We start from the raw sequence: 19609 nt of genomic DNA on the forward strand, positions 1-19609 counted from the left end.
TGGGGGAGACCTGGCTCTTGCTTGGGGGAGGGGTCTCTGGCCTGCCCGGGGCCTGACCTCGGCCTGGCGGCCTAGCTCGGCGGGGCCCCGGGGAGGAGCTGATTTCCTCTGGCTTCCCGCTTCCCGCAGGGACGATAACAATGAAAGTGAAAGAGAGGTGGGGCGGGGGGCGAGGCCCAGATTCTTCGGCCCCTTGGCCCGGCGGCCTAGGGCAAGCCCCCTCCCCCAGGCCTCAGCGGCTCTCGCTGTTTCGGGGCTCGGGTGAGGCGACCCCGGAGGCCCCCGGTCGGAAGGGGTGGGCGCTTGCTGCGGCCGAGGCGGCCGGGTCTGGAACTTCTCAGACGGCGCTTGTCAGCTCCGAGCCTCGCCGGCTCCAGGCCCGGGTCCCCTCCCGCCCCCGCTCCCCGCAGCTCCCGCCCCCGAGCCCGAGCGCCTCCTCTGGGGCCCCCGGACGCTGCGCGGGGCGTCCCGGGCACACTCGGGGCGGCGCCCCTTGGCGGGCGGCGGCGGGGACGCGGCGGGCCGGCCCTCGACGGGGTTACCCAGGCGTCGGGGCCGGGCCGCACCGAGGCTGGGACGCTGCTGGCGGGCCGAGCGCCGGACCCGGACCCCGGGGCTCGAGCCCCCTCCACGCCGCGCAGCGGGCAGGGGCGGCGGCGGCCAGCTGGGGCCGGGGCAGCCGGGGCAGCCGGGGCAGCCGGGGCCGGACGGGGGCCTGGGGCCGGAGACCCCGGCTCGGGAGTGGGGCGCCGGCGGAGCCCGTCGTCCGAGCGCGGACGGCCCGGGCGGGGCGAGCGGGGTGCGGGACCCGCGGCGGGAAGCGAGGCTGGAAGCGCCGGGGGCGCGGGGCGGGAGCGGAGGCGGGCACGCCGGGGTCGGGGGGCGGCGCGGGTTTGAGGGGAGGGGGCGGGGCGGGTCCTTCGTCGGGGGGGTGCGGGGGGCGGGGAGGGGGCGGGGGCCCATGTGACCGGCTCAGACCGGTTCTGGAGACAAAAGGGGCCGCGGCGGCCGGAGCGGGACCGGCCCGGCGCGGGAGGGAGCGCAGCACCGCGGGCAGCGAGCGAGTGAGCGCGCGGGGCCCCTCGCCCCCGGGCCCCAGCCGACCCGCGCCCCGAGGCGGGCTGGGGGTCTGGGCCGCGTGCGGGCCGTGCGCCCCGGCTGGCGGCGAGGGGCCGACCCCACAGCCCTCCCGCCGCCGCCGCGGCCCGTGGGCCTGGGAGTGGGGCGGGGGCGGGGGCGGGAGGGGCGCGCGCGGCCCCCCGTGGGGAAGGGGGCGGGCGGGGGCCCTGACCCGACCTGTCCCCGCAGGATGCAGCTCCGAGGCTTCCTCCTCCTCGCCCTCCTCACCCTGCTGGCGCTCCCCGCCGCGGTGGCCAAAAAGAAAGGTGATCTGGGGTGTGGGGGCTTGCCGGAGGGCTGGAGACGCGCGGCGCGGCCGGGACCCCGGGAAGCCGCCCCCGAGTGAGTCTGAGCTCCGTTCCCCGTGCGTCCTAGACAAAGTGAGAAAGGGCGGCCCGGGGAGCGAGTGCGCCGAGTGGACCTGGGGGCCCTGCACCCCCAGCAGCAAGGACTGCGGCGTGGGTTTCCGCGAGGGGACCTGCGGGGCCCAGACCCAGCGCATCCGGTGCCGGGTGCCTTGCAACTGGAAGAAGGAGTTCGGAGGTGAGGTGGGGCGCCCGCGGAGGGCAGGAGAGGGGGGCGCAGCCTCCCCGAAGCCTGGGCGGCCCGTGGCCTCCAGCCACGGGCTGCGCAGGTCTGACCCCGGGCGCTCTCCCGCCAGCGGACTGCAAGTACAAGTTTGAGAACTGGGGGGCGTGTGACGGGGGCTCGGGCACCAAAGCCCGCCAAGGCACCCTCAAGAAGGCGCGGTACAATGCCCAGTGCCAGGAGACCATCCGCGTGACCAAGCCCTGCACCCCCAAGACCAAAGCCAAGGCCAAAGGTCAGAGAAGCGGGGAGGGTGTGAGGTCATTGCGGGAGGGGTGGGGGGAGGCGCGGGGGCGCTGCCACCGCCCGGGAAGGGGAAAGGTTAAGGCTGAGGTTTTGGACGGTGGCGAGTGGCTTGACAACCTTGCCCCGGGTGTCCCCGTCTGTAGAGATCCCTTAGGTGAGCACGGGCGGAGTGCGGGTGGCCCACAGAAGGTGCTCGGGACTTAGCCTCTGGCCCAAGTGGAGGTACAGACAAGCTCTGTTCTGCTGGAGCATCTTGCTTAGGATTGGGGGAAGCTGTCCTGGAAGGGCTTGGCTTTGTCGTCTGTGCAGCCCGAGGGAACGCGGGGTCAGCGTGGGTCCCTTTCTGGTATTAGAGGGACTTCCCGGCCACACTTGCCCCCGGCCCTCGGCTCATGCCTGATTCACAGCAGCCCAGAGAGGCCACCGGGCAGGGGCGAATCCGCCCACCGCTCCGGGCAGCAGGTGGGGGCCGGGGCTGCGGGGCCCACAGCCGGGAGGCTTGGGGAGCCCAGCGAAAGCGGAGGTCGGCGTGGGGCAGCTCCTGCACCAACATGGCTGCGCTCCCCACCGGCGGCCGCTGAGCAAGAGCCACTAGGGGGCAGAGTCTTCCCCCCATGTATATACCCGGGTCCCTGCCAGGTCACCCCAACTCTGCTAACACCTTATTTCTTGCTTGTTTTACAGCCAAGAAAGGGAAGGGAAAGGACTAGCAGCCAGGTCTGGATGCCCAGGAGCCCGGGGCCCTCCCTCCCGCAGGCCCAGGATCTAACTACCAGTGCCTTTTGTCTCCTCGTTAGCTTTATCAATCATACCCTGCTTCTTCCCTTTCATTCCTCCACCAGCACCCCCAAGTGTCCCCGACGGGGAGGGACAGGGGATTGTGGACAGCTTGAGCCTCCTGCCCCAGAGGGATGTGATTCCCGGTACCCCCTTTCGTTCTTCCCCACAAAGATGCCATTACTAAGAAATAAATAAACCGTCGTTTTTTGTTTTTCCCAATAAAAGCTTTTCCTTTAATATATAAAAGCCCCAACCCAGGGATTTTGCTGTGGTAATTTGTAGGGGCAGGAACTTGTGAAGGAAAGGCAAGGCTGGAGGAGCTGTGGCTTTCAGGGGGTTTGGGGGCTTGGCGGTGAGTGCTCCCCAGAGCTCATGGATAAAGCAGAATGGTTATGAAAATTGCTTCCAGGGCCCCTCCTCACTCCTGAAAGGGTGCCCCCATCAGGTCCCCTGAGCCCTTCCATGTGGTCTTTCCAGGGGGCCATACCAGGGGCTGGGAGAAAACCCAGAAGGCTCGTGAGAACTGACACTCCTCATCTCAGCCAAAGGTCCTTTGGTACAGCCCAACTACCATGAGAAGGTTCTGTCCACTGGGAGGGAAGCAATGGGGGCTGCTTGCCTGTGCCCACTGTCACTGAGGCCTGTGTGGGTCAAGTCGGCCCCATTCTCCCCCGAGCCCCGGGCCTCCCTCACACTCTGCAGAAGCCTGCTGGGAGGGCTCTTCAGAATCCAGTGGGCCTCTGCTCAGCATGGGACCGCAGGAAGCCAGGCCTCAGTTCCTGAGTGTTGAGACCCTGACCCCCCGGCTGCCCCATCCTGACCATGACCAGGGCTGTGCTGTGGGAGGATGAGGGAGGGCGGGGTGCCGAAGAGCCCACTCCACCTGGCCTCCAGCTAACCCACCTGCCCACCCAACCAGGGCTTGGCTGAGTACTGCAGCAAGGGGAGATCTCTGCCCCTGGGATGGGACCTGGGAGGAGGGGCTGGGCCTACATGCGGGGTGCAGCAGGGAGAAAGCACCAACTACAGCAGAATGGGGGGCCCCACCCTTCCACCCCCTTCCCAAGCCTCCTCTCCCAAGCACTGGCTCCTCTGCTCCTCCCAAGGGGATCCTGGGCTTTTGCTCCCCCTCCAGACGTCCATTCTTCCAGCCATGCTGGTTGGTCACAGTGGGGCAGGCGCCCAGAAGGCCAGTGGCCCCCCAGCTCCCTGAGGCAGGGCGACGGAGGCGGGCCAGGCAGTTTTGGCTTCGGACGCTTCTGGGGCTGACCCTCCTCAGCCTGAGCGGAGATCTGGTCTCTCTGAATCCAGCCAGAGCTTCTTCCTGAGACTCACGGGGTCTTGGGGACCTCAGTTCTCCTCCTCGGTGAACATGGACGCGGAGAGATGCTTCCAAATCTCTCCCTGAACGGCCACGTGAGCGACCACGCAGCCTAGCACACACTCGTGACCACCAGCACCTTCTGTGGCCCCCCTGCCACCTACCTGGCAGTGCCGATGTTCCGATACTGGCACAGCAGCAGGTGCCGGAAGGTCTTTTTAAAGGTGGCATTGCAGAGAGCGTAGCAGGCCGGGTTGATGGTGCTGTTGACGTAGCAGAGCCAGTAGCCAATGGACCACACCGTGTCAGGAATGCAGCTCTGGCAAAAGGTGTTCACCAGGACCATGACGTTGTAGGGCGTCCAGGTGAGGATGAAGGCCAGCAGGATGGCAAAGATGGTCCGCGTCACCTTGCGCTCCCGGGCCGCCATCTGCCGCTTCTTGCGCACCTGGTTGCGGGCAATGCTGGCGAACTTGCGGGCCACGTTGGCCGCCGGACGCATGCCGGCCGGCGTGGCAGGAACGATCTCGATGGCTGTCACACACTCGTTGCCTGTCTGCTTCGTCACAATCTGGATCTTGGACCATTTGGACGCTGGGTTGAGGGCCCGCGGCTGTAGGGGCGGGGCGGGCATGGCAGGCGTGGTGGCCTCCGTGGTGGACAGCTCCGTGGCTGGTCGTTCCTTGGTGTTGTGCGTGGCGCTGCCGGAGCTGGACTCATTGGAAGTGTCCTTGTCGGCCACGGGGCGCGGCGGGGGGGGCAGCACGGGGGGAGGCGCCTCCTCCAGCTTCCCGTTGCGCAGCTCCTCTTGAGCCGCCTCCCCCGGCGGGGGTTTCTTGATGCTCTGCTTCATCAGGGGGCTCTTGAGGAAGGCCAGGGTCTTGGCCTTCTTCTCCTTCGGGCCCTCGGGCCGGTGCTTGTGCACTCGGCTGCGACTGGCCAGGGAGATGTGAATGTAGAGCACCGTCATGATGACCACGGGCAGGTAGAAGGCAGCGATGGCTGTGCCGAAGGTCACCGCTGGGTTGGACAGGAACTGGATGAAGCACTGGTTGTCTGGCACTGTCCGCTTGCCCACCACAAACTGCCAGAACAAGATGGCAGGTGCCCAGAGCACGAAGGACAGGACCCAGGCAGCGGCGATCATGAGGCCTGCCATCTTGGTGGTGCGCCGGGCGGGGTAGGTGAGGGGCTTGGTGACGCAGAAGTACCGGTCAAAGCTGATGATGAGAAGGTTCATGACAGAAGCATTGCTCACCACGTAGTCCAGGGCCAGCCACAGGTCGCAGACCACGGCGCCCAGGGGCCAGTAGCCCTTGATGATGTACACGGTGTAGAGGTTCATGGAGAAAGCGCCGATGATGAGGTCGGCGCATGCCAGGCTGAACAGGAAGTAGTTGTTGACCGTCTGCAGCTGCCTGTTGACCTTGATAGACAGCATCACCAGGATGTTGCCCACGACAGTCACCAGGCTCAAAGAGCCCGTCACCGTGGCGATGAATATCATCTCCACCGTCTCGTAGCGGTTATGGGCTGACGTGACCAGGCGGACGGACTGGTTGCCCGAGCTGCCATTGACTGGTGTGAAGTTGGCCATCCTGCTCGGCAGAAGTGGGCGGCCGGTGTCTGGAGGAGGAAGGAGAGAGAGGAAAGGGTGAGCCGTGTCGAAGCGCTTTAGAGAGGTAACTCGAGGCCACCGAGGGACACCATGCTGCCGGGCCGCAGAGAATCTGTCCCCTCGCTCTCCCGCTCGTGTCTTCAGCCAGTCCCCGCGGTCTGAGCGCCTGCTGTGCACAAGCACCGTCCCGGGTGCCCGAGTTACAGGAGTGAATGAGACACACGCGGCCCCCGCTCTCGAGGAGCTTACAATCTGGCCAGGGCAGACAGATGAACATGCGAGCAACCAAACAAGTGCTAGAAGGAAAACAAGGCAGGGCCACAGCAGAGTGGGTGAATCAGAGGACAGACCGGGACGCTTCCTTGCTGGGAGATCAGTGAAGGCCTCTCCAAGGAGGTGATCTGAACGATGGCACGGAGGCGGCCATGCGAAGAGCTGCAGAGGCGGCTTAGTCAGGGCCAATGGCCAGAGCAAAGGCCCTGGGGCACATGTGGGGCACAGACAAAAGGCCAGTGTGTGCGGGGCCCAGAGAAGCAATGGGGAGGGCTCCACTCAGCACGTGGCTCTGGGCAGAAGTGTTCATTCATTCACATCCTCCGTCATTTTGTAACCAAACATTATCAGGGGACCTGTCCTCCATCCTTCCAGGAGGCACTGAGGACACAGGCGAGAATACATATTAGCAGCTGACACTTACTGTCTACTATGGGGCCGACACTTCCTGTACTTTCTATAAATATTAACCGATTTCTTCCCCCCAACAAGTCTGTGAGGTAGAAACCTTTATTTCTCACTACTTCCAGATGAGGAAATCGAGGCACAGAGATGTTCAGTAACCCGCCCAAGTCTCCACGAGTCCTTGACATTGTGTTGCTGTCCCAGAGCTAAGGGTTCCGTCAGAGGGAGGCCCAAAGAGCCGCAAGAGCCGGTGATCCCACCTTGGTGGGGAAGGCTCCTGGGGTGACCAGGGGTGCCCTGGAGTGGGGAACTTCAAGGATGAGGAGAGTGCCATGTGAGGGGCCAGGGGGGTGCCCACCACTGCAGCATCCCCTCCCTGAGCTCCCCCTGCCAGCCCCAGGACAGGGGGCTCAGTGCTGGGCAGTAGGGCCTGTCCACAGCCAGGGGCTGAGGACCCCGAGTCATCAGAGGCCAAAAGGAGGGCCTGTCAGCTGTGGAAAGACGCACATGGCTTCCAAGGGGCCAGAGCCAGGCCTCCATCCAACTGGGAACCCAAAGGAACCCAGCGTGTCCCAGAGGGAAGAGGGGGGAATGCTGCAGGGGAGCCTGGGGCCAGTTCAGGGGCACCTCCTGGCCCACCAGCACACATGGGGGTCCCCCAGCTAACCCCCCCCCCCCAGCCTGCATCCCCTTCCCACCCAGGTTCTTCATCTCTCCCCCGCCTTCCTCTCCATACACGTGAGAGAGGCCCACGCCCAGTGCGCTGTGCCAGGGCAGCCGTTCAGCCCTGCCTCCTTCACACCCGCCAACACGCGCACCATTACACACGCACACGGGCCCCAGCCCAGCCCCGCCAGCCCCGCGCACTGCCGTATACACAGCGTCTGTGTGTGAGAGAGAAGCAGAGGCAGAGGCAGCCAGTGTGGAGGAAGGAGCACTCACCCTGCAGCCCAGGCTCCAAGGCCAGCAGGGTTGTGGCTATAGAGCAGCCACCTCACCTTCAGGCCCCTCTCTCGTTTGCAAAATAGAGAGGACTGGGTCCTGGGGCCCCTCCCAAGCAGCTATGGGGATCAGGAACTAAACTTTCCATCTGCAGCATGAAAAAAATGCACCAGAGGCTGGAGGCGAGTGCCAGGGTGACCCTCGTGGCCTGGCAGTTCACGTTCCAGAGTGACCCTCGTGGCCTGGCAGTTCACGTTCGCCTGTCCAAATCCCTGGTTCTCAGGAGGAGAGGCTCAAAGAGTGGTGCTGCCACCTCCAAGGTCACAAAGGAGTCAAGGGCAAAGACTAAATGCCACCCTCTCCGGGGGCTCAGACAGCCCACTTTTGAGCTTTGAGAGCTTCAGGTGCCACCTCTGAGCTGGGAGGCAGAAGCAGCAGCTGCAGAGGCTGCCCTCCCCTGGCAGGTGCAAGCAGGTGCAGAGAGCGGGAGGCCTCCGTCCGCCGGCTCCAAGGAAGCCTCGCTTTAGCCTCCCCGGGGCCAAGACGCAGGCCGGTGAGATGGAAACGGGACTGGAGGGGCCAAATATGAAAAACATAATAGCCCTTGTTCATTGAGTGTTAACTATGAGTCGGGAATCCCTCTGAGCTTTTTATGTAGATTATCTGGTTTAATCCGTACAGGAGCCTGAGAAGGCAGGTACTGTTAGCATCCCCATCTCACTGATGTAAGTATCTTCTGACAGATGAGGATAATGTTAATTAACTTGCCCAAAGCCATCCAGTGTGTAAGCGGGGAGGAAGGGGGGGGGGGATTAGAATCCAGGAGTCCCCTTCTCAACCTCAACCTGTCTCAGGCTGATTTCCTGCCTCTGCCGTCCACTGCTCCAAACGGAAAGACTAAGGGTCCCCCCCTCCCCGCCGGCTCCCCCACTTAGCTTTCTCAGAAGAGAAGAGACCTCTCATCTCCATCTGGGGGCATCTTGTCTCCAAGGAGGCGGCAGGTGGTTTAGTCCTGCTCTGGAACCGTTTGGGGAAGCTGCCAGCCGCAGAAAGGGCGAGGCCTGGCGTTTCCCAGCCTCCCCCCGCCCATCCTTCTGGACCCCTTGGGTTTCCCGCAGACATTCTGACAGCAACGCTCTCTGGGGCGCTTCTCTGCCATCCAGGCCCGCCCGAGATCTGGGGAGGCAAGCAGCCGCTGCCCAGGGCTGTGCACACCGCTAGATGGCAATGTCGAGCCCCGGGTGCCAGCTCCGGACAGCAGCTCTCCGCCACCGCCCCCAAATCCAACGCGACCGAGAGCGCAGAGGCTCCAGGGCAGGGCCGCCCCGGGGAAGGACGTGGATCCCCCCCCCCCGCACTTCTTGCCAGCCACTGCCCCGGGGCTGCCCTAGGCTCCGCGCGGGTTCGCTGGTGGGAAAGTTAGGGGCGCGCGGCTTCCACTCGGCCCCGCGGAGGGACGTGTGGGCGGGAAGGCGAGTGCGAGTTCTGTTTGTGTGTGATTACCGGGGAGCGCGAGTAGAAGCGAGTAGCTGTCTGCATGTGCGTGTGTGCGCGCTCGGCCACGCCTGGATACCGGTGTGCCCGTGTGCGCGTGAGCAGGTCCGTGCCATGTGGACACGTGCTTGTGCATGCGTGTGCGGGCCGGGGGGGATGCGCACGAGTCGGGTTAAGCGCGCACCTGTGAGTTGGGGCGCAGGAGCCAATGCAAGGCCCAGGATCGGCGACCTGCCCCGGTCTGAACGGCCCTGCCTGGAGGCTCGGCTCAGGCTTTCGCAGAGAAGATCGAGTCTAGAGCCAGTGTCTGGATTGTGCCCCGCTCGTGGGTGGGGAAGGGTCGTGGCCAGACCACAACCCGAGCTGCAAGGGGCCCCCTGACCTTGGGGCATCGAATTAGCCAGCGCCCAGTTGGTGTCTGGGCCCCAACGCGGCGATGTGGCGACCCAGCCTGAGACTGACTTCTGTCGAAGGGCCGCTGCTTGAGTCGCCCCGCTGGCCTTACAGGACACGGGGCTCAGCTCGGTGTGCCCACGGAGCGTTATGGCCAAAGGGTGCCCAGTCTGCCGGGGGTGGGGGTGGGGGTGGGGGTGGGGCGGGATTGTACCGCAGCACCCCCAAACCGGGGAGGCCCAGCCAGGGCTTAGGTCAGTTGAGTGTTGAGTGTGAGATTCTTGCCCTCCCACACTTCTAACCCTGCACCCCGCCAGAGAGGCACCGTCTGGACCCAGCGGCTAGGGTGGGCACCCGGTTTCTCAAGCCCTGGACCTGGGCGGACCTCGAGGGCCCGGTTGGGGGTTATTTTGGGCTCATCTGCAGGCTCCTCCAGGCCCCCGGCCCGGTGGATGGGGCCCTGGCTCCCCGGTGCCCCGCCCTCCCCCCAACCCCCTAGCACGCAGTTCCTGCAGCCTCTGGGCGTGGGCACCGTGCTTTCCCGGGTTCTGGAGCCCCCCCCTTTTCCGGACGAGAAGGAGCGCGTGCTCTGGACGCCGTGGGGAGGGGGTTGGGGTGTGGGTTCTTAGGCATTCACTCCAGGGCTCCGGGAGGGCTGCGGCCCCGGATCCGTCCCTGGGGCGGGGAGAAGAGACTCCGGAGTTCACAGGGGGGAGAAGGGGCTCAGGGGATCTGGCATCGACACTGCACCTGACACTTCCGCCACTGGGCTCCGGGCTGGGCTCCGGGCTGGCCTCCGGCTCTCCCGGGCTCGCAGCCCGGGCAACAGCAGGGGGTGGTCCCGGAGTGGGGGAGGGGCGCCAGGCCGGGTAGGGGTTTTCCGTCGGGGTTCAAGGTCGCGGATGGAGGACTTCAGGTACCGGAGTGGGCCGGCGGCGCCGGGGGCGGGGGGCGGGGAGACGGGCGGGAAAAAGGCTCCTGAGGCTCCGGCGCCTGGCGCCCTCCCGAGCTGCGGGTGGGAAGGCTGGGACGCGGGGTCCCGCCCCCGACGGCTGCCCGGGCGCCCTGAGGGCTGTGGGCCAGGACCCCTCCCCCGACCTCCTGAATGTCCACCCCTTCCCAGGGGCGCACCTGGAGAAGCTTCCGAGACTCCGGGTCTTCCCTCCCGCGGGGCCCCTCGCCCCCGGGCCCTGTGCAGCTCCCAGCCCCGCGCTCGTGCCCGGAGGAGCCTGGGGCCCCGTCCCGGGGGGACCCGCCTCCGGGGAGCCTCGGAGGGTCCGGGAGCCCCAGGTCCTTCTCCCGCAACCGAGTCCCGCCGCCCCCGCGCCGCCGCGGAGTCACTTACCAGACACCTCCGCCCCGGTCCCCTCGCACCTGACAGACGGCGGGACCAGCGGGCGGCCCGCGGGCCGGGGGCGGGGACGGGGTGCCGAGGGGCGGCCCCTGCTCCGCCCGCAGCTCCCGGCGCTGTGGCTTCGACTCGCGCTCACGCTCGCACTTTTCCCCGAGCCGCGTGATGTCACGGGGAGGCAGCCAATCCTGGTGGGGCCGCGCCGCCCGCCCCGGGCCGGCCACCCAACTGCGACGCGCGGGGGGCACCACCGGGGCGTCGGGGACCCCGACTGCGGCGCCCCTCCCGGGAGCCGGCCGGCAGCTCCGCGCTCGGCCCCGGCGGGGGCACCGCCCACGGTGGGCAGGGCGGCCTAGCGGGGGGCGCTGCCCTCCGGGAGGCTGGGCTGGGGGCGGGGTGGGGTGTCCGCGTTGTCATGGGGACGCGGCGCCCCCTCGCGGGCCGGGGAGGGAGCTGGCAGTCCCGTCTGGCTGCGCTCTCCGCCTCCGCTCTGACCGAGCACCGGACCTGGAGGTGGTGTCGCGCCTCGCCCGGCCGCTCTCTCCGCAGGGCCCCGCTCACACGGGGGCCTCGGAGGCGCGAACGCTTGACCCCAGCAAGAGGTCACGGGTGGGTGGGGTCGGCTCGGTCGCCACGGTTCCGTCGGGGCAGGGAGCCGAGCGCTGGCAGTTTGCAGCCCCAGGGCCGCCGGTCCGGCCGCCGGGCTGCGGGAGAAGAGGGGCGCCGTCGGGGCCGGGGAAGGAGCCGGAGAGAGAAGGCAGGCAACAGTCCGCCGGCGGGAGAGGAGCCCGCCCGTCGCACACAACCCTGGCCCGGCCCCCACCCCGCCGCCCGGCTCCCCGCTCCCGGCCTCCAGGCGGGGAAAGGGTGCGCGTCCCCGTCCTCCCTCCAGCCGCGGCCTGGAGGGCGAGTTCACCGATGCCTGTGAGGGGAGGCCGAGGGCCCAAGGTCACCCGGGGCGGAGCCGGGAGCGGGACCTCAGGGCGAGCAGCCGGTCTCTTGAGGTGTCCGGGAACCGCACGGGTCGGGGCCTGGGGACTTGGGGCCTTGCCTGTGCGGGGCGGGAGGGCCCGGGAGTCCGCGGCGGGTGGCTTCAGCACCTCGGAGAGCTCCGCCTCGTCCCGGACCTTGCCCGCCCGCTCCGCACCACCAGGCACCCGCCTCCATCCGAGACGGCCCTTCCAGGGGTCCGCCAGGGTCGGGGGTGTCCCCCCCCCGCCCAGGCCCTGAGGCCTGTCACCCCAAACTCTTTGAGCGCAAACATCCGGTTAACCTTAAGACCGCCGGTTCCTTTTCTCGGAAAAAACAACCCGGGTCCCGCCCCTCCACCCTCCCCCAGGAACCGGGGCGAGGGGCTGTGAGGGGGCGGCGGAGGCGGAGGCGGGTAGGGCAGTGGAGGAGAGGCTGCAGGAGCTGACGGGGGGGGGGGGGGGGGGCAGGAGGAAACTGGGGCAGGAGCCAGCGCTGCGGGGCTTTGGGTGTGGAGTTCTCCACGCTGAGGGAGGAGGTCGGCCCTGGTGCTCCCGAAGGCGGCTGGGATTGGCTGTCTAGGCTTAGAGTGAGAAGCCATGTCCTTTGTGCGAATGATCTGATCTCCCCAGAGCCTAACCAAGGACGAAAGAAGCTGTTGTTCTTGCCCCCACTTCACAGATGTGGAAACTGGGCTCAGTGGTTCATAAGACAATAGGTGACAGTCCTGCCCTTGTTCCACTTTGCCATCTCTCATAGGGTCCAGGAGAGGGTGATGCTGCCAAAGGGGGAACTGTGGTGTGCTTGTGAATGGAGAGGGTGGGGGGGGGGGGGTGGTGGTGGTGGTGGCCAGATGCTTATAAAGTCAAACAGAGGAAACAAGCCAGGCCAAGGACAGGAGGCCACAGAAACCAGAGATGTCTCAAACTACTGCCTTGAGTTCTTCCAGAAACTTTCAGGCAAAGCTGCTCGTTTCCCTGAAATCCTTACCATGGGGTAGGTAGGGTTGACCCCTCCAATCCCAGACCCAAAAGTGGAACTGAGTTGGGAACTGGGGCACAGTTTTGTCTTTACTCCCCGCCTTCCACCCAAAGGTGAGAGGGGCGGGGCAAGTACGTGGGTGGAGGGCTTGCAGTGGGGCAATCCTTCCATCCTTCAATGAGTAGCTCAAATCCCACCTCTTCAAAGAAGGCTGGCTCTAACCATTCTGCTGCTCTCTGACCTAGAATGACTCGAAACTACAGTTCCAAGTAACTTTAAGAAGTTACATAACACAAGCCCTATATCCTACTACAAGGGAAGAAAGTGAAGCAAAGGCAAGTGGCTTGCCCAAGGTCATACAGCTGGCTGAGGTCTTTAGTCCAGAATCCACTCATAATATTCTAGAAAATCCTAGGGTTCATAACTATGTAATAGCTCTTCACACTGCTTTTTTCCCCCCCCCACAGTTTTGTATTACTTGCTTGCCCATTTAATCTTTTGGTTTTATCTCTGTTGGGACTGTAATTCTACATGCTCCATAGCATCTGCGACAGAGCTGACACAAGAGACAGTTAAGAAATAGCTGCTGCTGAGGCACCTGGGTGGCTCAGTCGGCTGAGTGTCTGCTTTTGGCTCAGGTGGTGATCTCAGGGTTCTGGATGGAGTCCTGCCTGGGGCTCCCTGCTAGGCAGGTCCCTCTAACCCCCAACTCATGCTCATTTGCTCTTAAATAAATCGTAAAAAGAGAAATGGCTGTTGCCAGCAAAAATGCCTGGGTTGGCCCTGTCTTCCCTGTATACTTCTCTAAGAGTTGGGGCAAATATCCTCCTCCCACTTTCTAACTGGCTTGAAACTCAACGTGGCAATGCAGGCCCTTCAGCCAGTGTACTAAGGATACAAGGTAAAGGGGAACTCAAACAGCCAGCAAGTGGCTTCTCTGAAGAATGCCTGTAGACAAGACCAAGTTCTCTGCCTGGCCAGCCCAGACACCCATCATGGGTGGTTTCCAGAGACTAAGGAGGATCCAGCCTTTTGGCCAGTTACATTTTCATTCCAGACCCCCCAGTCCTGGTAGGACGCAGTCAGGATGAGTGATTTCCCATCATCTCTACCTTCCTGTCACTGTTAAAGCTGTTCCAATCCTTAGTGGGGGCCTGGGGGGAAGCAGGAAGTGGTGGTATGTAGAGACGTGGTATGCAGAGACCTGGTATGACGCACACGTGGCCGCCCTCACCTGACTGGCAGCTTCTGCTGAGGTGACAGACAGGGCTCCCCACATAGGACAGCAGCACCAAAGACAGAGCCTGACTGACAGAACCTGGGCCCAGCTTAGTTCAGTGACCCTCCTCTCCCCCCGCAGCGCCCACCCCCTCCACCTTCCACAGAAACAGAGAGGAGCCTGGTGAGGGGCATGTCATCATTTTAATGATGTAGATCTTTGGTGTTTCCCTCATTAGCAGTCAGACTATCCCCTCTCCTCCCACCACAATGTTTCTATGATGAGTTACAAACAGAAAAGAAATCACATTTTCATACTAAAAACAAAATAATCAGAGCCTTGATTTCTCCACTAGAAACTACACGTACAGTTCAAGATTCCACATGCAACACCTTAAGTCACAGACCGAGACCTCACACTCTGACCTGGAGTCTCATCCCCTCCCCTAGCCTGGGGCTGGCTTTGGCCTGGGCTCATGGAATACTGCCACCCACAGGTGCTGCTCAGAGGGCCGAGGGGTGGGGTGGGGCAGGGGGAGAGCTTGGTGGACAAGCCCTGGGGGCTGGCCAGCCTACACCCCCCACTCCTGAGTGAGGACCTGCCCACCATCCCTTGACTCCATCCTATATCAGACAAGCAGGCTGCCCCCTTCACTCCATGGCTGTCCCCTATTAGTAAGTGCAGGAAGTTCCTGTTCTCAGGAATCTGGGAGCCTGGCCTGACCCCTGACTGTGGTCTCTGTGGGGTAAGATGATAGAGACAGGGTGAAGCTCTGGAAGGCTCAGAGATGGAGGTGGTTCCTCGGGGCCAGGATGCTCCTCCTGCTCTTGGGCTCCTGGTGGCTCTGCCCATGCAACAGGTAGACAGGGCAAAGCTGCCCCATTGGCCACTGTCCAGAACGGTTTGGCCCAGATCTGGAAGACAGTTCACCCTTCTGGGGCTCTCTGCCCAGGGGTGAGTCTCTTAAGCCATGTTTCTAGGAGAAAGGGGAGGTTCATGGCAGGGATACCCACTTCCTCCTCCATTCACACGGAGCACAGCAGTATGGCTCTCCTGGGCTCCAGATCCTGGAAGGTTCTAGCCCCCTGAGGCAAGCCTTGCCCATTCGACTGCCTCATGCCCACTGCCTCTGACTTCCTCTCGACCCCCCAACCCTCTTGCTCCTGTTCCCTGATGCAGCCCGCAGCTCTTCCGCGTGTACAGTTCCCAGTCAGCTGTGAGGTCCAGTTTCTGCTCAGCGGTTCGAGGGGGAAGCACCAGTGCACACATGTGTCTCTACCTGTTCCGTGGCTCCCTGCTGGGGCCTGCAGCTTCCCCCCTGACGCTGCCACCGCCATCAGCAAGGTGGTTGTTACTGGTCAGGTCGCAGTGCAGCATTGGTCCTTCAGTGCCAGGAAGGGGGAGAGGGGCAGGGACAGGGGAGGAAGAGGGCAGGGGTGGCAGGGGTGGCTGGGGCGGCTCTCGCCCGGGGGCACCAGGCTGGTCCCAGGAGGCTGTCCGGGGGCTCAGGCCCCGCTCCACCAGCTGCCCAGGCTCCGGGAGCAGTCCCCGAGAGGCGGAGGGCCGGGGCGAGGAGGCGCGGGCGGCCGCGGGCTCAGCGCCCGTCTGGGAGCCGCGGTGGATGCGGTGGCTGACAATGATGCTGTTGCCGAAGCCGCCCATGGAGGCCATGGTGGTGCTCTGCTCCCGCTGCACCACGGCCGTCATGCCCCCTTCCGCCATCAGCCGCTGGATCCTGCTGAGGGCGTCCTCCCCGCTCGCACCGGACTCTGAGCCTTCGCCTGGAAGGTAGGGAGCACAAGACAGGGGGAGTTGGGCACTGATGGGGGCCACTGAGGCAGGCAGGCAGACCACCGTGAGGAGGAGCTGGGGGATTCTCTGCTAAAAGCAGAAACAAGAAGGGTCCAACTCCCTCCTGAGACTGATTCAGAGACTTGAAAGCCAGATAAGACTCCTCAAAAATGGTCATAATTCCCATTTCTGTTTTACTGGTGGGGAAACTGAGGCTGAGGATGGAAGGAGGTGGCTGAGGCCACCCAGCCAGTTAAGAAGCAGAGCTGGACCAGAAGGCAGGCGTCTGGCTTCGACCCTTCTGGCAGTAGTCACCAAACGGGTGAAGGTGGCTGGGGTGGACACATATAGCTTGCTCGGCCTGCCCTCTCCCTGTCCTGGGGAACGGGGGTCCTGGGCCCGGGGGGCAGAGTGCTGCCTGGTACGTGGAAAGAGAGGGCAACCCACAGGCGTGGCCCAAAGGCAGAGTCTGCTCTGCTTCATTTCAAAGCTGTGCTATCTTCCCTCAGTGTTGTTCTGTTTACTTCCTAAAAGCCCACGAGGAAGACAGGATTTTTAACTGTTCCCTAGAAGGCATTCGGTCTCCTCTTTCCCCACCAGCTTTCCCAGGCTGTTTCCCATTTACTGTTCTCCTTGGGCTGGGCTGGGCTGGATGCCTGATACTCTCATCTTTCCCCAGAGACAGCCAACTGCCCAGGTCTGAGGATTCAGCCCACATCTCCAGGGAAGGAGAGAAGGTTCTGGCCCAGATCTGTTCCACTCACTAGCTGTGTGACCTTGGACAAGTCTCTTAACATCCACCTCCCTCAGTTTCCAGAGTTTGGAAGAGGGATGAAAAGATCCAGCACGCACAGTGCTGGGCTGAGGAAGTGAGGTAATGGGCAGAGCAGGCACTTCACAGCGGCTGCAGTGATCCACCTGGGGGCTGGGAGTGGGGCTACATCCTGAGGGACCCTCCCCTCCGCCTGTGCGCGGCTCTCGGACTGACCCAAGCCTGCAGGCAGCTATGATCAAGGCCCCCGGGGCTGCTGGGGCTGGCCCTACCTATCAATTTATTTCCTTTGGCTACTTGCTGGACAGTTTGGGATTTTGCAGATTTGGGGGCGCTGATGGTAAGGGTTTTTCTTTTTTGGGTACTTATTGTCAACAGCTATTTTTGTAAGACTTTTTTTTTTTTGCTCCCTCCCTGTCCAGTTCCTTTTCACTGCTTGCCTTGTTAGAGCTGGATTTCCAGCCAGCCAGTTTCACAGCTTCGCGGTGTCTAAGGCCCCATTAGATCTTTCCCTCCTTGTTAGTGCTTGGCAGCCTCACGCCATGGCTCTTCGTCAGACAGTTCTCCTCAGCACTAAGCAGTGGGGACTCCGGCTGGGCTTTCTCCCTGTCAATTCTACCCATCCACCCCCCACCCCCTAAGGCAGCTGCCCTTCCCCACTTCCCCCTCAGACAGCTCAGTGCCAATTCTCAGGGCAGAAGAAAAGAATCTGAAGGGCTCTCAGCACTTCTCCTGGGGGCCAAGAGTGAGAGGAAAAGTCAACCTAGGGCCCGGGTGCCAGCACAGCTACTACCCTGTGAGCCAAAGGGCTGCCTGGCAAGGTCCCCCTCGGGACCTTCTTGTGCTCGCCGCCACCCCCATTGCTTTCCAAGAACTCTGTGCACCAAAGGCCTCCCAAACTGGGTCTGGGATGTGTCGGGGGCTGGCCCGAGGCCTGCTGGCATTGGAGCTCACTGTGCTGGGCTCTGTGCCTAGTGAACTATCAGCTCTTTTCATGTAGCTCACTTCCAGGGGGAGGACAGGGCTGCCCCTGGGGCTCTGAGGGAGATGCCAGAGCCAGGTCCTCAGAGAGACCCTCCTGCCCTTTCCCCCTGGGCCTGTGGCTCTGGCCCTGGCCACCTCTTACCAGGACTGCAGCTGTATTTCCTGGTCTTCTTGCTTATCTCTTCCCCTTCCACCCAGCCTCCATTCTGCTGCTAGTAATTACCATTCTAATTAAGCTCAGATTCACTGAGTTCTAGTTACGTCCATAATCTGTTTAAAACCCAGCAGCTCCAAGAGCCCTCACAGTTGTCAAGACGCCTTAGCATGACATTTAAGGGCCCTCTGGTCAGGTCTGAGCCTCTTCCCTGACCATCCTCCCTTCCTGCACCAGTGACCTTAGCAAAGCCAACTGGGCACTGCTGTGTGCCTGCCTGCCCCTGCTCATACACACTGTGATGTCAAAGTCAATGTACGTACCACCCTTCTTACCTGGCCTTCTGTGGACCCCAGCTGGAAGTGCCTGTTCCCCCCAGAGCCCTCACAATGCCCCATTCCTCCGTGTGTGTGTGTGTGTGTGTATGCGCACGCGTGTGTGTTTTATCTGTGGCTATGGTATCTCCCTCCAGGGCTGCAAGTCCCCGACGGTCTCAGAGTAAGTTTTATTTATCTTCAGGTCCAGTGTCTAATGCATGATCTTGGACTTGGTGTCTATTCCACCACATGTGGCTGAATAAAAGGGCTCCCAGAGGCTGATGACAGGTGCTCCAGATTTAAGGTAGCTTCTAAAACCTGGTCATCACATGTCACCCCTCTGCTATGTGAGAAGTACTTAAACGTTTGTTTACTTTCTGACTTCTTCTTCTTCTTCTTCTTCTTCTTTTTTTTAAAGATTTTATTTATTTACTCATGAGAGAGACACAGAGAGAGAGAGAGAGAGAGAGGCAGAGACACAGGCAGAGGGAGAAGCAGGCTCCTTGCAGGGAGTCTGACGTGGGACTCGATCCCGGCTCTCCAGGATCGCACCCTGGGCTAAAGGTGGCGCTAAACCGCTGAGCCACCCAGGCTGCCCACCTTTCTGGACTTCCTATTGAAGGAAGAGACAGTGGCTTCACCTCTGAACCTGATTCTCTCTGCAGTATCTTTGGATTCATGGTGCCTAACACAAGATCAGCCATAAACTAAGTGCTCAAAGGAGACGAGACAGAAGAAGTTAAACCATGCCCACAGACGGCTTCCTCATGGCTGTGAACTGTGCTTCTCTTTCAGGGAATTCCAAGCCAAAGCTAAGAGCCACTGGAGGCAGCTGGCATATCCTTCAAGAAGAAAACATGCTGGAGCTTGAGGAAAAAAGGCAGCTGTGGCCGGGGATCCAAGCTATTAGCTCTAGGAGCAGTGGTGGCCACAGAGGTTAATTCTGCTGTCTCTTTCCCCAGCAAAAGCATTTCTTTTTGTCTTTGAAAAATGGGAAATTGAGTTAGTGTTGACAGGACAGCTTTTCCTTGGCAAGTTCTAAGGTACTTTCTGGATGCGGAGGCCAGGATGGGATCAGCAAGTTCCCATAATGCCCTGTAACTACATTTAATTCTGGGACTTTCACTGCCCAGAAGAGGGAAGCCAGGCTGAGTGGAAGGAGGAGCTGCCCCTTCCTGCCCTCAGGGGACATGTTGGCCTTCTAGCTCCTCGCTTTCCACATCTGCTCTTCTCTGGCCCTGGGCCCAGGCTATTGCAGCGAGGCTAACTAACATCTTCACCAGACAAGAGGAGGCCCTGGCAACCTTTCTCCAGCAGTCAGAGACAGGGGAATGCAGTGCAGCCAAGCTCAGGGACAGGCCTTTGCCTTCACTCCATTCACTCATTCCACAACTTCCTGAGTGCCTACTGTATGCCGGGCAGGCACTGTATTAGTATGGGGAGCAAACAGCAAGCCCAGGGGATGCTCCCCTTCGTTTCTGAGTGATGGGGTTGGGAAGCTTTGAAAGTCGATAACCCAAAAAGCTGAGACTTGCCAACTCCCCCTGTGGACAGCTCTTCCTAGAAGTCTTAGAAAGAGCTGAAGAGATTTTAATCAAATTTTTATAGAGCAAAAAAATGAGGAGTAGCCTGGAAAACTTTTGGTGCTGACTGACAGGGAAAGGGCTAAGGAAGGAGCAGCCCCAGAACATGAATTACTCAGGCAGAGCTGTTGCCCTCATTAATCCATCTGGGAACTCTAATGTGTAGCGGTGTGTGTGCAGTGGTATCCCCCCGGCCCCACCTTCTAGCTAAGTCCAGAAGGGTCAGCTGACTTCACTAAGGGTTTCTTCTCCATGTTCCTTCAAGTGGCCCCCAGTTTGCCAACATGAAGAGAGAGGAGGCAGGGCTGG

The 19609-nt window shown here is 62.2% G+C and overlaps 3 protein-coding genes across 17 annotated transcripts in view; 1 reads left to right on the top strand and 2 right to left on the bottom strand.

The window, feature by feature from the left end:
• Positions 1 to 81: 81 nt before the first annotated feature.
• On the top strand, positions 82 to 2994 carry MDK (midkine). Of its 3 annotated transcripts, none has more exons than XM_026004107.2 (5): positions 82 to 261; positions 1309 to 1385; positions 1495 to 1662; positions 1781 to 1942; positions 2638 to 2994. In XM_026004107.2, the coding sequence occupies exons 2-5, from the start codon at positions 1310 to 1312 to the stop codon at positions 2661 to 2663; spliced, it is 432 nt and encodes a 143-aa protein (XP_025859892.1). In that variant the 5' UTR covers positions 82 to 261; position 1309; the 3' UTR covers positions 2664 to 2994. The 3 variants fall into 3 exon arrangements, with proteins under 3 accessions (XP_025859892.1, XP_072616400.1, XP_072616399.1); XM_072760299.1 differs by lacking the exon at positions 82 to 261 and adding an exon at positions 519 to 799; XM_072760298.1 differs by lacking the exon at positions 82 to 261 and adding an exon at positions 932 to 1064.
• On the bottom strand, positions 2936 to 10672 carry CHRM4 (cholinergic receptor muscarinic 4). The gene is made up of 2 exons (XM_026004106.2): positions 10525 to 10672; positions 2936 to 5680 (listed from the first exon to the last, which is right to left on the bottom strand). The coding sequence occupies exon 2, from the start codon at positions 5649 to 5651 to the stop codon at positions 4215 to 4217; it is 1437 nt and encodes a 478-aa protein (XP_025859891.1). The 5' UTR covers positions 5652 to 5680; positions 10525 to 10672; the 3' UTR covers positions 2936 to 4214.
• A 3211-nt stretch (positions 10673 to 13883) lies between these two features.
• The window catches only part of AMBRA1 (autophagy and beclin 1 regulator 1), a 171862-nt gene continuing 166136 nt past the window's right edge, over positions 13884 to 19609 (bottom strand). For all 13 annotated transcript variants that reach the window (XR_012001887.1, XM_026004096.2, XM_026004093.2 and 10 more), the window contains one exon: positions 13884 to 15480. Coding sequence is in view for 12 of the 13 variants with exons in the window: in XM_026004096.2 (XP_025859881.1) it covers positions 14975 to 15480 (506 nt within the window). In the remaining variant the exon portion in view is untranslated. The remainder of the gene's footprint in view (positions 15481 to 19609) is intronic.

The sequence above is a fragment of the Vulpes vulpes genome, chromosome 5 (assembly GCF_048418805.1).
Source record: "Vulpes vulpes isolate BD-2025 chromosome 5, VulVul3, whole genome shotgun sequence".
In the NCBI taxonomy this organism is placed as follows: domain Eukaryota; kingdom Metazoa; phylum Chordata; class Mammalia; order Carnivora; family Canidae; genus Vulpes; species Vulpes vulpes.